This window comes from Excalfactoria chinensis, chromosome 2, assembly GCF_039878825.1.
Source record: "Excalfactoria chinensis isolate bCotChi1 chromosome 2, bCotChi1.hap2, whole genome shotgun sequence".
In the NCBI taxonomy this organism is placed as follows: domain Eukaryota; kingdom Metazoa; phylum Chordata; class Aves; order Galliformes; family Phasianidae; genus Excalfactoria; species Excalfactoria chinensis.
Window position 1 is genome coordinate 39708390 of NC_092826.1, and position 16335 is coordinate 39724724.

General features: G+C 38.5%; 1 protein-coding gene across 1 annotated transcript in view; it reads right to left on the reverse strand.

Annotated features, from left to right (window-relative positions):
• Window positions 1-16335, reverse strand: part of SPIDR (scaffold protein involved in DNA repair) — a 198756-nt gene that overhangs the window by 115802 nt on the left and 66619 nt on the right. Inside the window, exon 8 of the mRNA XM_072330289.1 lies at window positions 6835-7054. Coding sequence (XP_072186390.1) covers window positions 6835-7054 — 220 coding nt within the window. The remainder of the gene's footprint in view (window positions 1-6834; window positions 7055-16335) is intronic.

The window sequence follows — 16335 nt, forward strand, 5'->3', positions numbered from 1 at the left end:
CATGGGAACTCATGTGAAGCTGCTCATATATCATTGATAGCTCGGTTGCTAACACAGAGTTTATCCAAGACCGTACATTTTTCGTTGACATGAACAAAGCTGTTCACCATCCTCTGTTTTTGACGTCAGTGGACAACTACCCACTAACAGTATCTGTCACTACAAAATGCTTGGAATTTCCTCACTCATAAAAGCTGGAAAATTTCAACTACATTATTGGATTTTAAAGACAACAACATTCAGTGATTATTAGGATAAAACATTTTCATTCTCACTGATTTTTTTTTCCCCCAGTATCTTGAAAATTTAAACTTAAACAGCATCACAGACTCAGAGGAATAGATACTTAAAACACCTCTTTTCTCTTCTGTTCCCAAAGAACGTGCTCTCAAATGAATGCTAATTTCCTGACATACAACCATCATGGTGTGATACTTCAGATTTTTCCAATTAACAGGACACAACAATCATTTTGGTAGGATAAATATTGGGCAGCACCCAGTATTGAACAGAACTGTAGAAAACGAATCCCCTAGCATAAGCTATTTATTGCCTCTCTTCTACACCTCTCCTTTATTCTTCCAACTGCAATGGCCCACTGTGAAGTCAGTCATTCTGGTGGCAGCTCCCTCTGGAGTGTGACTACTCAGGAACATGGTACTAGGCGAGTTTCAGCCAGGGCTGTGCGGGCAGAAGGGTAGCTAGCCTTCATAGCCCTCCAGAGCCTAGAAGCATAACAACTGTCTGTGTATACACAATAAGGACATCCATCTTGACAAAGCTACATATTTTACCCCTGCTGGAGGCTTTCCTGCTGATAAGAATGCATTTCAACCTTGATCTAAAAACCAAGCTGTAAAGCTGCTGCTTCATAAACACATCCCTCGCTTCTGAACCCCCTCTCCCCCAGTTTAGCTGAAAGCAAATAAATATATCAAAACAAACAAACAAACAACCCCAGCACAGCATTGGTACAATACAATGTAAAGTCCCCTTTTCTCAGCATGTCAAGATACCATCAACTAGTAATCCAGAAAGAGCTTTGTTTAAAAACCCAGTTTTAATCTTCTATGGATCTCTGCAACTACTGCCTCTTAAGCCTCTCAAGTTCTTCAAACGTGTTTCCATGCTTTTCTCCACAACAATCCCCTTTCAGAGCACAATTACTTTCATTTTTGTTTTTTAGGGTACTAAACGTTGAGGTATGATATTCATCTAATACTTGTATAGAATAGCTACAAAAATAAATAATTCCATCTCATGTAAAGGACTGATCATGTTCTTACGTTTATTATACATAGCCCACATCTGAAATGCCAGGTATGTTGCTGCAGGTGGCTGTGGCAAATCAGAGCAATGGCACACACAAACTGTTCTCCCCTTACGAATCAATGCTTTGCAGGTCTGTATTTTGACAACACGCCATTTTAGAACTTCACTGCATATAAAGGAACATCATTATGCATTGATTTGACCACTAAGAAATGGCTCTTTTTTAAGGACATAAAACAGGATATTCTACAGAAACAGCTTCATATGAGGGGATGGAAAAGAGCATAGAAAAATGAGTACTACTCTGTCAAACCGGATAAAAAAAAGCACTGAAGAAACTTTATCAAAAGGTTGTTAAAGACGACTTTCCATTCATAAAGAGTACAGAATATTCTTATTCTTAAGAACTCAGCTATTTCTGAGCGACTGCACTAGGAAATGTATATCCTAACAAAAAATAGGAACACTTGCAAGAAACCTGCAGCTGTCTCAACTTCTGAAAGGAGCTTCAATTTTCACAATTGCAGCATCTCTGAAAAGCATTTCCAGGCAGATGACATGATATGATCTTTGGCTCGAAGGCCATTCCCCAATGTACTTTAGACACAGTGCCCACACTGGCTTTACAACACTGCAGTTTTGTAGAATTTTATCTTCTGAGTGAGCCTTGTGCCGCTTATCAGGATTCCCTGCTATTGTAACATCTTCAAAGAAAGAATGTAGAAACAGAGCTAACATCTTTCTGATGGGAGGGATACAACTCTTGATCTTTTCCTCTCTTTTTCATCCGCTTGAATATTTATAAATGTTTGCATATGCAGATATATATTCATAAATGCTTAGATTTCAAAAGACATTGAACGTACATAAATTTGGTCTAAATGATCAATCAAGCATTCAAAGAAGCTGCCTCCCTGGGGAGCAAGTAGGGAAACTGAGTTTATGCAAAAGATGTTATTTCTATATGTCTAACACATATTTACATTATTTCTTGTGTGGAACAAGGAAAGGATATAGAATTCTTGTAGAACAGCAGTTGGTCATTTCTGCATTTCTCTAACATACAAAGTTCTTGACCTTACTTCCACATGATTCTGTGGTAGTGTTATTCTCTAACAGCAGTCTTAAATGCTTCCATTCACCGGTGAGAGCAGCAGTGATAAAAAGTCTGTATCTTCATCAAATGGAGGGGAAACATCTCAACACCAGTTACACTGGTTGAAAATACCTATTTTAATTCTCTGCAATTTAGCTCACTCTTACTGCTCATCAGGACTAAGTTAAGATCGTGCAGTAGGTAAGACACTGTATTAAGATAATGCTACAAACACAGAGACATATCCATTTATGTTAAGCATTGCTGTTAAGCCCAGCATACCCAGGATAATATTAAAGCAGTAGAATGCCTAAGTTCACAAAGCTAGATTGTTTCCATACATAAACTTGTTCAGAGCTTGCTTGGATGTTATTTATATCCATGGCCCACCTTAAAGAGCTTTCATCATAGGTTTCATTACTTTACATCAGCTAATTTGTAGCGATGTTTTGTGTGAGCACTTCTTAGCAGTAAATGTACAATAATTTGAATTCTCTAAAAGCTCCTTCATTGAGCAGATCCTGGTTCCAGTGTAACACAAGTAGAAATGAGAAGTTCGTACTAAACAATTTCACCAGGCACTGAAACACTTTAAAAGCTGAGTAACTACAAATCCCCATGGTTTCACAGGTTGAGAGAAACTGAAGTGTAACTTTCAAGTTACTTGAAATCATCAAATTAAGCATTTTATATACTTCCCACACTGAGTTCCTAAAATAAATTGCTTTTAAACAGATTTTTTTTATAGAGAATTGCAGCTATCCAGCCATGAATCTCTTCTTAACAGTCAGCGTTTGCAGACAAGAAAACAGCACAAAGAGGTACTTTCTTCCTCATACTTTCCCAGACATCCAGATATCAGCAACATGTGAGCCTCCTGAGCTAGAGATCATTGTGTTTAGTCGGTATGGATGGATGTCTGAGGCTAATCCAAATCATTCCCAGTATGTTATTTTCAATGACTGTATGAATATCAACATCCTTACAATAGTTTCACTTCAGAAATACGCACAAAACTTTTAAAGTTGTTAAATTTAATAACAGAAAGAGCACTGTTTTCTTCAGGTTAATTTATCATGAATACTTGACAGTAGGCGTACCAAAGAGCAGAAGGCTGGAATAGCTGAAGGAAACTATCCTCAGGCTCTACTGCCAGCTGAAAAATAAACACTCATGTCTCCACACCATTTTCTTTAGGTATGTTGATTTGTTTTTTCTGTTTGTTTGTTTTAGCAATAAGCAATCAAACAAAAAAAAGTCCTACAGAAACGGAAGCCATAACATCATCTCCAGTGGAACTTAGAGGCTTTTCTTCCCATTTTTACATGCCTCAGAAATGTCAAGCAGTCTTCACTTTTTGATGAATACATATTTCTGTGAAGTGAACAAAGGCTTAGGAATCAGGCTCAGCAATAAGCTTTTTTCTTTTCCAGCTGCTAGAAGCACTTAACAATTCAGAATAAGTTTGTAAAAATGATGAACTATCTCTCAAATTCTTAACTCAAGAAGTTGCTCAGGCACTGTAATGACAATCAATAGCAAACCTGCATAGGCAGGGTTGACTTCTTGTCTGTTGTGTTCCTAGCTCGCCAGGCACAAACCGCCTACAGCCACAAACATACAATCGCTTTCACATGATGCACTCAAGTTAATAAGCTTTATTTAAATGCAGCATTGAAATAACACCTCAATACAGCCTCAAATGAGAGCAGGATCACATCAGACAGCTCAGAGGACAGGTAGCTGAGTTCTTTGTTCCACCAGACACACTAGTTTTAAAATGTTAATCAGCTTAATAGAGTTTTCCCTATAGCAAGTGACCAATGTATTATGTGCCCTAAGATACTGGGCACTGGTCTGAACAAATCCATGTTCAGATACAGAGAAATCCAGGCTCAGTCCTACAAGTTCTTAAATGAATCCCCCCCAAGGTCAGTAGGGCCAATCTTGTGAGGAATGTTCAAGTTGATAAAATACAGCTGGCTATCTGCCAGTATTTTAGTTTTTAAATGAATTGGCTTGCATTCTAGTGCTTAAGTATTGTGAGATTCTGTATGCAAACAAATACCAACAAACATATCAACAAATACGTAAACACCGCCTCCCAAAGTACTTATGTAAGTCTCCTGTCCGAGACATCTCACATACCAAGCTGTGTGCTAAGTTCCCAGTAAACATAAAAAAGCAAAGTCTAATACTGGAAAGGCTCTAAAATGATGCATTCAAGCTTCACTCAAAAACACTGCCGCATATCAAAGCCAGCAGCCCATGCATCTCCTACCTTACTCAAGAATATAATCTGAAAGCACAAATGAACATACTGGTTAAGAACGCAGGACTGATGTATGAGATTGAAAATATCTCAAAATCCTTTACTCCAGACAGGAGAGCACTTCATGAAACAGTATTTGGTTTTGGCAATGGAAGTACAAATTCAATACAAAGTAATAGAAACTACGTTTCAGCGTTAAGAGCTCTCAAGAGTTCAACAGAAGAGAAACTTGGAAATGCAATAGATGAAACTTCCACTATGTGTACAAGTCCAATTTCCCAGTAATGTAAACTAAAAGTGCCAAATTATAATCTAAAACAAAAACATCCCCCACATCTCCTGCCAGTAGGTTTAGTTTAATGATATCCAGCCCAAATTATTTGCAATTCTTTTCGAGCGAACAGAGGCAACTGACATTCAGATAATGCCTAAACAATAGAAAACAGGACTAGAGATGAGGTATCATAGAATTTTGACCCTATTTGATTAGTAAAAAAGTGACTTCAGAGCCCAGAAAGCAACTCTGGAGATTCAGACATGCCCCATGCCAAAACATTCTCGTTTTACGAAATAACCCTTGGCTTATGTTAAAAGCACATCCTACTAAGAAAACCAACAAACAAACAGAAAAACACACCAAGAAGCGGTATAGCAATGAAGTTTTCCCACGAAATCTCACTTTACATATATACAGGAATGAGTTTTTATGTCCACAGAACCTAAGAACATTTTTCAAACAGATGAGAATATTGCACTCATACGGTTATAGTTGCTCGTTGTCTGTAAAGGATTTTGTCAATGCAGAATTGCACCTTCCCAAAGCACACAAGGAATAACACCGAGCAGTTCAAGACTTACAAAGGGCAACTTTACCAATAGCAACTGATAAGTAAAAGTAAAAATAATTTCAGCCATATCCTAACTGAAATAGCTTTGCTGGTTGTGAAATTGGAGCTCAGAAATTAGTAGGGGAGACATAACGAGAAATAAGAAAGTAGGAGAAAACAAAAACAAGTTTAAAACATGTAATGAAGCTCCAAAGAAAATGGAAATGAGCCCAAACAACAGCACCTTGAGGACTGGAAGAAAAAATAAATAAAAAACAGTGCCATTTCACATCAGAGTAGGATTTCATTTCTGTTCAACAGCATTCCTCTGCCTACTGACCTATTTACATCCCACCTCTCAGCAATTGCATCTGAAGTCACAATGAATTCCAGATTATATATATTCCTTTAATTTCTGGATCTCTTTCAACAAGAGAAGTGAGAAATTACAGGTTAGGGAATCCAGAAAAGACTTGCAGCTATCAATAAAGATCTTAAAAACAGAGATACGGGCCTTTGCAAAATAGGAAGAAGTATTTTGGAGAAAAAACCAAAAAGCTTTCAGATAGCAAATTCTGAACTGTAAGAAGAAATGCATCTCCTATTTAATAATTTGCGTGAGAGAGAGAAGAGTAATATCCCCACTTCCAAGTTTTACTGATCTTTCTTTCATTAAACGTTCAGACCTTCCCACCTATAGGTGCCAACAAGTTACTTGACCAGAAAACTCCCCACCCTACGCTACCCACTTAAAAACAGGAAACTAACCCAGTTTGGAAAGCCACAAGACCAAACATTTTAGAGAGTTCTGGAAAAAGGTTAACTAGCTGCACTGAAGAGAGATTTGGAGAACTGAAGACACCGACAGCAGCAGCAATGTGAAACCATCAAGGTGTTTACTGATTCCATAAGAAAACAGCATTAATTTCTCATCATTTATTTTTTCCTTATTTTGAGCTGGCACTGTCTTTGCTGAGTGCTATACAGTTAATACAGACTTGTCCACTGAAACATTACCCTACACTAGCAGAAACAGATGAGCATTCCTGAACTACTTTGCAATGAGAAAGCATGTACTTTATTGGCCTTATCATTGATAAGACATTGCTCATGCCTTTCTATCACCCAAAACACAAAAATATTAAGTGAAAGTCAAACTGAAGCCCCGAGCACCACTAGAGGCATTAAATTACACATTCAGTTGTTATCTCAGCTATCTTTAAGGTATCTGTCAAAGTCTCTCAGGCTGGCAGAGACAGATGAGCAATTACAAAAAAGCTTTGTCCCACATCCTCCAAGCTCTTTTCTACAGCAAAGCAACAAGCACAGTACCTGCAGCAATCCTGACCAGTTCTCTCTCTACTTACCATGGTGGATAGATGTGGATGACATCCTGTGGCCTACTCTTCAGGTGATCTGCTGTCTCTCTTGCAAAAAGGACTTTGAGTATTGGTTCTCTTGGGCTGATGACAAGGTCTCTGGATGAAATGATTGCCGGAGACTCTTCCAGCTGCTGGCAGATGGCAACTTGTATAGTACACTCCTCAAACATTTCTAAGATCTTCACAATTAAAACACCACATTTATCTGCAAATTAAATACATATATATATATTAAAAAAAAAGAGAATGCAACGTTTGGATATAGATAAAAATACTGGCACAATGAAGATGTGTGTTCTGTTCTTTTCTTTCTGATCTGTAAAAAAGCCACATATGAGCACAATACACCTAAATGAAGTTTTAAGCATTCACACCATATTAAATGTGAGGAGGTATTTGCCCCCCAGTCTAAGTCAGCACCCATTAGGTACAAAGAATCTAAAAGCAGTGTTTCACACTTAGAGAATGTGGAAAAACACTGACTAGGTTTTATACACTAAAAGCAGCAATTGCAAAACTGGTTATCCATTTTATCAGTCTGCAAACAGGAGAGAAGCAACATGAACATATACCGGCACTCCTACAGCTTGATTCTATGCACTTCTGCCTATGTAAAAAATTACTTCTAGCTCCCTTTGTAATCTGCACAGATCTACTCAGACAGACCTGGATCAGTTCCTTTCATGTAAGATTTATTCTCTTTCTCACCTAACTCCACTCCAGTTTGCACTCTGATCACTGGTATTGTTATCCATCTGCTAAACACTGCTATCATTAGTGGGGAAAGGCATGATGCTATAGAACAGGAGCAGCAGTATCCCAATGCTACTCATTTTGAATCACAAGTTGCATTAAAAAAAAAAACAAACAACAAAAAAACAGTATACCGAGAAAAACAGCTGATATAAATTATCATCTTCCCACAGCAAAGCAGAAGCAGGGGCGGAACTGTGAACGTGGTACTGGAACTTAACAACAGAGCTGTACTAGTTATTTGCTTGTTTATTTCAAGGCCCATTTCACAATTGTGAATGCCTTTCCTTTGAAAATAAGTCAAAATATTTTAGTTTAAGTTTATGAGAAACTTCAGAACAAACTAATGACCCAACCCCTTAGGAAACCCCAGACCAAAGAAACTGGGTTCTAAATTCTTTCAGGTTTATTTAATGTGTTCAATTCTATAAAATATATACGTATTTTTTGCCCATTTTATATTCCCATTTCTTTATTACATTTTACGCTAGAACTGAAATAAAATCATTTTGAAATATAAAACCAAAGTTTTCTCAAAGCCACTTTTCTTTAAACCAGTTTTTCATCACACGCAACATGTTTCTGCAAAGCATTGTTTCTCATGAACTGGTATTTTCCAGCAGGATAAAAGGTTCCTCCAGGAATTCCCCCATGCAATATATGTGAGCCATTTCTGTCCAAATCATTACAGCTTGACCTCCTTCTCCAGAGCTGCAAAGCACGAGTACAAGAACCGATGCTTTCTGCCAGATCCCTTTTGCCACGTTCTTCGAAATCAGCTGATGAAAAGAGATGGATGCCACCACTATCAATCCTCACCACTGTCACCTTCTTAGGGAAAGCTGCAACGTCCCTCCAAATACTCTGCTGGCTGAGGTCTGCTTAAGTCCATACTTCTGCTCAGTGTGAGCATGAACTAGTTTTCTGTCCCTAAAGGCAAGGATTTAGAATATTCACACTTGAATTGCACTTTGCCTGACTAGCTCCAATTGTAGTCCTCTGTCAACCCCAAGTCATCTGGCACGCATAAACAAATTGTCCCGACCACAAAAATTTCAGCCTCCCAAGTAAGCAAAGTTAATGAACATTTACCTCTACTCAGACTCCACAATCTGAATTTTCACCCACTTTAAAAACAAATGACAAAAAAAGTCAACTTCAATGACAGAGCACACCAGCAGTCTTAAAAATGTATACATAAAAACAACCTACAGCTTTTCATCACTTCTGAACAACCCATTTCTCATGTGCAAAATTTCATGAGAATTCTTACTGGCCAACGATATAAATGTAACATTAGTCAGCTGATAAATCAGCTTGAAGGAATCACTGTTAAACAGAATGACAACTTAATACTTTTCTTCAAAATATCCCAGACTAGCAGACCATTAAAACTGCTAGGTATATCAAAACCTTCATCTAGATGAAAACCCCATAAAGGATCTTGGAGAAAAAGCTCTATTAAGACACTGGCATCTCTTGCAAGTCAAAGTTGGCCCTAACACTAGAAGCTGATACTAAATGAAGCAGAATGCCTCTGCATTAAAAGCAACACAACTTTAACAACAATCCAAGTCTCAAACTTGGCACACGTGCACATTCTACAGAACCACAATCTATTTGTTTATTCAGATGCACAGCGATAGCTTAATTTAATTGCTCAAATTATTATTACTGCTGATGATAGAATGCTTTCTTGAACAACATAGCAAAGCATTTTGAATTCCTGGCATGTGATGAAACATCAAAGTTCAGAATGTAGCTTTATTCTTAACTCATTTGTCTCCTGCTTTGTTATGCCAATCAAAAATAAATCAAAAGTGTGGCTGCACACTGAAGGGAGAATTTGTGGCTGAGGAGATGGGCTGGATCGCTGCAATTTCTACAGTTGCTAGAGAAGTTTACTTGTCTGTTTGCTCGTGTGAAAACCTTACCTTAAGGTTTTGCAGCGTCCTCTCTCAGCCATGGATAATTCACAGAAGTTCTCACTTGATAAAGACCTCATTCACTTCATTTCACTCATAAAACAATTACAGTCTAAGAAACTGAAACCTGCAGATGCACAGTTTTCATGGCAATGTCCAATATTAGAAACTTTGAGCAGTAAATGTGGTGCAGTCTTGCCCGTTCCTACACTGCATATTTCTTCGTGCCTTACTCTGTTGTCTAGAGCACCCGGATTTCCTTCTTCACTGTTACTTGTTTCCAAAAATTGGTGAGCTAATCCTGCTAGCAGTAAAGTCACTGAAGCACAAGAGAGGATACTACGGAAAGAAGAGATGAACAACATAAAGGGGAGGGCATAAAGGGACGGAGGGACAATGTTCTTTCTAATGACAGACCAACCAGGCTGGATTAATTGAGTTTGGCTAAACCTCAAGACTGTGTATTTGCAAATGGCATCCAATTCCTTCTCATTCACTATAATGTCCATGTTGGACTGTCCTTGAGCAGCTCCTTCAGGACCCAAAGAAGGAATAAGAACTGCAAGTACCTATGGAATACTCATTTCAAAAACTTTGCTTTACTCACATAAAGGTAACCTTTCTTCTCCCATTAAAAGACAAGTCACCATGCACGTTCACAAAGAGTGAGTACACACTTGTCCAGATGTATTTAAAAATCCCTCCTTCAAGCAGCAATTTGAGGACAGCTTAACAAAGTCCATTTTTGGTGCCAGATGCCTTTCCAACAGCACCTTGCAGCAGTCATCACACAGTCAACAGAAAAGTTAGAAGACACCCACCGATACAGACTTAAGGGTCATTTGAAGCAACTAGACCCATGAATATGAAGAGAGTTTATTCATTCCAGGGGCACTAAGTGTAATGTAAGTCCCTGATACATAAAGTTTGAGACGTCACGAAGAGAGAAAAAAACATTGACATAACTGGTTGAGTATGGACTTTGAAGGTGCATTTAGTTAGTACAACTTGCTTCCTCTAAATGGCCATCAGAGCTCGTAACACTCCCTCAGTGCTAACAATTTGCATAAAGGCCAGAAACCTTCAGAGAAAGATGCAACAACATGCTAGTAATTAGTCATCCAAAAAGTACCCCAGTCCTCCTGTGACCAACAAGAGAAAAAAATAATCAAGTACCAATAAGCTGGGTCAGCTTTCACCTGAAACGTCACATCAGCCCTTTGCAGAATGCTTCCCCATGATTAGTATCAGTCATTGGACAGAAATCACTGCTAGGTGAACTGCGATGAAACAAATTAATTCCTCCAGATCTCACAAACGTGCAGACCTAGTGAAACCAGCAAGACAAGCTGGCTGGTGGGAAGAACAAGCCTTTTAAGCAGGGAAGTAGCTCTGGAGAAGCTTCTCAATTATTGACAAAGTTTCCTCTCACCTTGCAGGCAAGAGATGAGAAGTTCTGACGAGAAGCCAGTCAGTATCCCAGGCATAAGGAGATTCAGCAGGACCCCTCCAGAATACATAGATGGAATGAACTTCAGACCTCTCAGAGACAGACGAAGAAAGCATCCAAAACCAGGCAAACAACACCAGCAGCTCACTGTTACTGTTAGCTAAATCTGAGAAATCACAAGGAAATATCTTTTTGGAAACAGTAGGAATTGAATAAATCTTGAGTTGAATTGAATAAATGGAATAAATCTGGCATCTTTGGAAACTCCTCAGTCACAAGAACCTTTTTCACCTTCACTGGAAAAAGAAGAAAAAAACTGGCTTTTCACTAGATTGCTCTGAAAGTAATGCCTCCTATTTATTCCCATGGAAACTACAACAAACACGAAGAGTAACTCTAACACTTCTTGCTAGAGCAAGTTCTTAGCAACAGAACACTGTGTTTTATCATTCACCAGCACTAGCTATGAACTTCCACCAGCAATGAACAATAGCCTACATGCTGCACTCAAAAATCTGCATGGCCACCTGGAACATGGCTTATCTTTCACTCCACTGTCACCCACTGCTGAAATGCACCACCTGCCACCTTGCTGTGCCAACATGCACTGTTCAGACTCTATAAACATTCCACAAGAATTGATGAACACTAATAAGGCACCATTTTTTTCAGCATGGAAGAATTCAATCCCACGTGTTTGCTCCATACGCACTGCCATGTCAGGCACCATTGAGTCAGACTGTCCCTCTGCTGCCATCTCTCACAAGGCAACAAAACATTAAGAATTGTTGGCAGGAGGGTTCAATCTCTACTGCCATACCACCACCATCTGCCTCTGATGTCATGGGTTTACATAATAAAATAGGAGGCACTGCTTTCAGAGCAGCCCTCATATGCGCTTACAATATGGAGATGTTTTGATCATGGGTTCAGAATAGCAACCAATAGCAGCTTCTTGGTAGGAAGAAAGAAGTTGTTCAGAAGTACTAAGAATGCAGTTACTATCTCTGGTTCAGAAAGATCCTGAGTCAGAGAACTTTGCAAGTTAAGAGAATAATCTGTGAGAAACATCATGAAGTATTAACTGTTTTTCCTAGGCGTTCTGCTAGCTCTTGCCACTGCCAGAAAGAAGATTCTAAGCTAGTTGAATTTGGGGTTTCTCCATTTAGCAAGTTTGTTCTCACGTCTCTAGTTAATTATTTAATTTCAGATGACCTCTGGGACATTGGCACCTCTCTCCAATATGAAACCTGGACATGAGGTAGCTCAGTTTGTCCATCATGTTATTTCAGACATCTGGGAGATGAACAAACCCTGGTAAGTTCCTTTCATTTGCTTCTTATTTCAGTACACAGAGCGATGCTGCCCTTCAATATATACCATGACAACAAAACATGTTTTAATACAACACGTGGCAGATGTTCTACATTCCCCTGAATTCCAGAAGGACTAAAAATGAAAGATTCCTGTTCCTTTGGAGATCATGGACCATTAGATGTCAAGCATTTTAAAAACTCAAGCGTGACTCCACATTCTGAGTGAAGGCCCACAACGATTTTCTTACCTAACAAAGTGGGTTTACAGATGCATTTACTTAAGCCACGGAGCCACTCCAACACTGAATGAACATGAAGGACACACTGGCCATGCCAAAAGGCAGCTTCTGGGGACATTAAGAAGAAAGCTAGTCTGTTTTCACTCTTAACAACCAAGGGGAAAAGGAAAAAACCGAGGAGCATGGTCTTAATAAATAGAAGTAAAATAAAATTGCATTCAGACATTATGGCTTCAGTGCCCAAAATACAACTCTGAAGTTTGCTTTAATGATTCTGTAACTACCAGTGAGAGAAAAAAGTTATGACCTCTTGAGGACTGCATATTTTGTTGCTTTTGGTACACAGTGATGAGACGCTAGACAGGGTCCACAGGACTGATGTGGAAAAATACATCAGATACTGACCATCAACAAGACTGCATGCAGTTTCATATCGCTCACGTGAATTTTACTAAAACATTACTGTTTAAATGCTCAAAAATAACTCCTGTAGCCCTGAATGGAAAGCCCTCATAAGAAAATGTTCTTTTCATAGTAAGGTGACAGAACCCTGGTAGTGGTCCATACAAGATCAACAGAATGAAGATAAATGCTTGGGAAGGACAAACTGGAATGTATAATACTTCTCAGGTTCTGAGGAGAAAGCAGGGGTGGGGTTAATTTACTGTGTTCTGCATGATTGGAATGTGCTAGTTGAGACACACAACATGCCTCTGTGCATGTTAGCTCAAGCTTGCCATGCTTCAGAGAGAAAGGAAGAAGATAGAGCTTCTCACACCAGGCGTTCCTCAGAAGTCATGGCACTCCGTGCTTTCACTGTCTGAATAGAAACTCCCCCTCTCTAGAAGACAAGGAGAAGAGGACCTGTCTCCACTGAAGCAACAACAACAATAATAAAGGGGAAAAAAAGGAAAAAAAAAAAAGAAAAGCAGCACCAGCAAGGTCAAGAAAATCCATGAAAGCCAAAAGCAGGCGGCATTTACTACTGAACTTCTGCATTTTCCATTCTTCCATGAGAATTTAGAAATTTTGTAGTGTTTGGGGAATGCGTCTCACTCACAAGGCAGAAGGATGTGATGCATCCATCTTCAGTCTGAATACAACGTGACATAAGGTAGAAATAATTTTTTCATGAAGGTCAAAGTACCAGTGATGAAAAGTATCAAATATAAGCATGAAGAACCAACCCTACTAACTAACAGCTGTTGGTAGACTTTAAGATCTGTTGTTTAGTAACATGTTAAGCAGTGTACAACTCTGCTTCTTTCAGCTTTTTGATAAAAAAATCCACTCCTATGTGAGCACAAAGAACAACACAGTAGAAAGCACTACTACTGCAACAGTAAAAAGAGCATGCGCATCTACCAGTAAATACACACGGGGACTGTCATACAAAAGCAGAAGAAAGTAACAGAGAAAGGAATGCTTTGGAAATTCCTCAGCCACAAGTCTCGCAGCGCAAGTCACACGGATGAAAGAAAATCCAGGTAAGCAGGAAGAAAGAGGCAAAAGAAAGAGTACTTCAGTACTTTCAAATTAAATTAAATAATAACACACATACAAGTAGAGGGTTTTGTCTTCCCTCCCTCCCCATCCCAAAACAAAAAGCACAACAAAAAACAAGACTAACTCATAAGAAAATCCATGAAACTGGGAGAAGGATAATATGGCCATAAACCAGGCTATTCTTTGAAAATTTGCTAAAAAATATTTATTAACTGTGCACAGACAGACAAGAGAATCTGTATTTCTTCTTACCAGCAAAACTATCATGATGTACAGTTCTTGATATTAATGATAACCTTAAGATATCCGAAGGACAGATGCTTCTAAGAAAAAACTGTTGCTCTCAGTTATCAATCACAAATTATATAATCTCTGACTGAGGTCTAGAAGCAGAGTTATATGTACTGAACCCAACATAACTGATATTTCTAAAAAAAAGTGTCCAAAAAGTTAAGCTGTACTTCAAGTTAAATAGCAAGTTCTTTACAAGTATGAACGACGTTAGGCATGACACTCAGGTCAATGTTCTATTTATCCTAGCTGAATATTTTTATAAAATAACACTTCCAACTGAATATATATATATATATATATATATATATATATATATAGTGCCATTCACACCGAGGACAGTTCTTCATATAAGAACGAAAGTTAATTTCTGCATTTAGTTGTGATGGCTTGATCAGATCAGATCTATGTTATGGAAATATAGAGTAAATAAAGAAAATTCCATCCTGTCTTGTTTAAAAAAGTCAACTAGCACCAATTCCCATATTCAGCTCTCAGTTTGTTTGGTTTGTTTTGTTTTCAAAGGTATTATTTGATCCCAACAACATTTAACTTCTGATTGTCTAACGTAGGTTCTAGAACTGCAGCACTAGCCCCATCACCTAATCACTCTACCTTTAGAGGGACTGTGTTGAAGACAAACCTCCTCCCCACCCCTGTGTTCAAGAGATGTGTTCAAGGCCAGGTTGGATGAAGCCTGATCTAGTGGGTAGCAATCCTGCTCAAAGAAGGGGGTTGGAACTAAATGAACTTTAAGGTGATGATCCAATGTAAATGATCCAGTGCTAGCCATTCCACAACTCTGAGATATTAGACACCCTCTTGGGACAGCACTTACAATTTGCAGTGGAAGAATAGCCAAGCCTACATTTTCTGGTTCAGATCAAAGTTCTACTTTCATTCCTGTAAGTATAAAATGTCAAATTACAGGCATCGAAAGAAAAAAGAAAACATTCTTTTGCTTGGCACCCATTATTGTTCTTTGCTCTTTGTTCCGCTTCATGCAAAAGACTGTAGGTATAGGCATAACAAAGTCAGCAATCCAGCATATACCAAGCAGACACTTAAAATCCAAAAGTCAATGTTTAAAGCCAAGAAACAGCACTAAGATTCCAACATTTTCAAGGCCTGTACAGAACCATCTGGTTGCTATTCTGAACCATACATATTGCTATTCTTTCTGGACTGGTTGCTTCTGAAGCCATTCTGAAAGATGTTTCTCAAAAACACACCAAGTCTTGCATGCATGATGGATTCTTTCCACATCTATATTCAAAAGAGGCTGCTGAATTTGGCCCTGCTTTAAACATTATGCACTCTTTATAAGAGCATAAACAAGCTTGCGATTGTGCATGCCATTATTGTTTCTCATAAGAAAACACAAATAATACAGAGAATTCTTGTTTGAAAAAGACAAGTTTATACTTGACTTTTCCCTCCCAATGCTATGACATGTTCAGGCATTTGGCTAGCAAAACAAAAGAAAAACAAAAAAACCCCACAAATTTGGCTACTTGCCATTTCTTTAATTTATATTAACTAAAGACTAATTAATTTAGCAAGAAGTAAGAATTAGTAATAATTGGAATGCTCGGGCTTTTGTATTTTTAGAATTTTGCATGGTAAAAGGAAACTATATTGAGGACTATCCTTGTTTTCTTTGTCCACAATTTTTTGCGCAAGCCTCATCGCATTCAAGCTGCTAAAATTGTTTTCGTCTCCCACATTGTAACCAGTCACCCAAAGTGGAAGGTGGGAGAGTGACTCTTCGTATCCTCTTTTGTAAGCCTTTCAGCTGCCCTGAAAATGCACTACTATGCACCAAGTCCTGTCCTCAGCTTCACGTCTTCACTGTTCTCTGCTCTCATGTTACATTTGCTTCAGCCACCAGATCACTTCCCACCATAAGGAGGAGCAGAAAGGAAGGTGCAGTTTAGAAAAAAATGCCTGCAGTTTGGGCTAGGTATCAATTTAGTTTAATTAATGCGCTCAGATGTAACCCAATC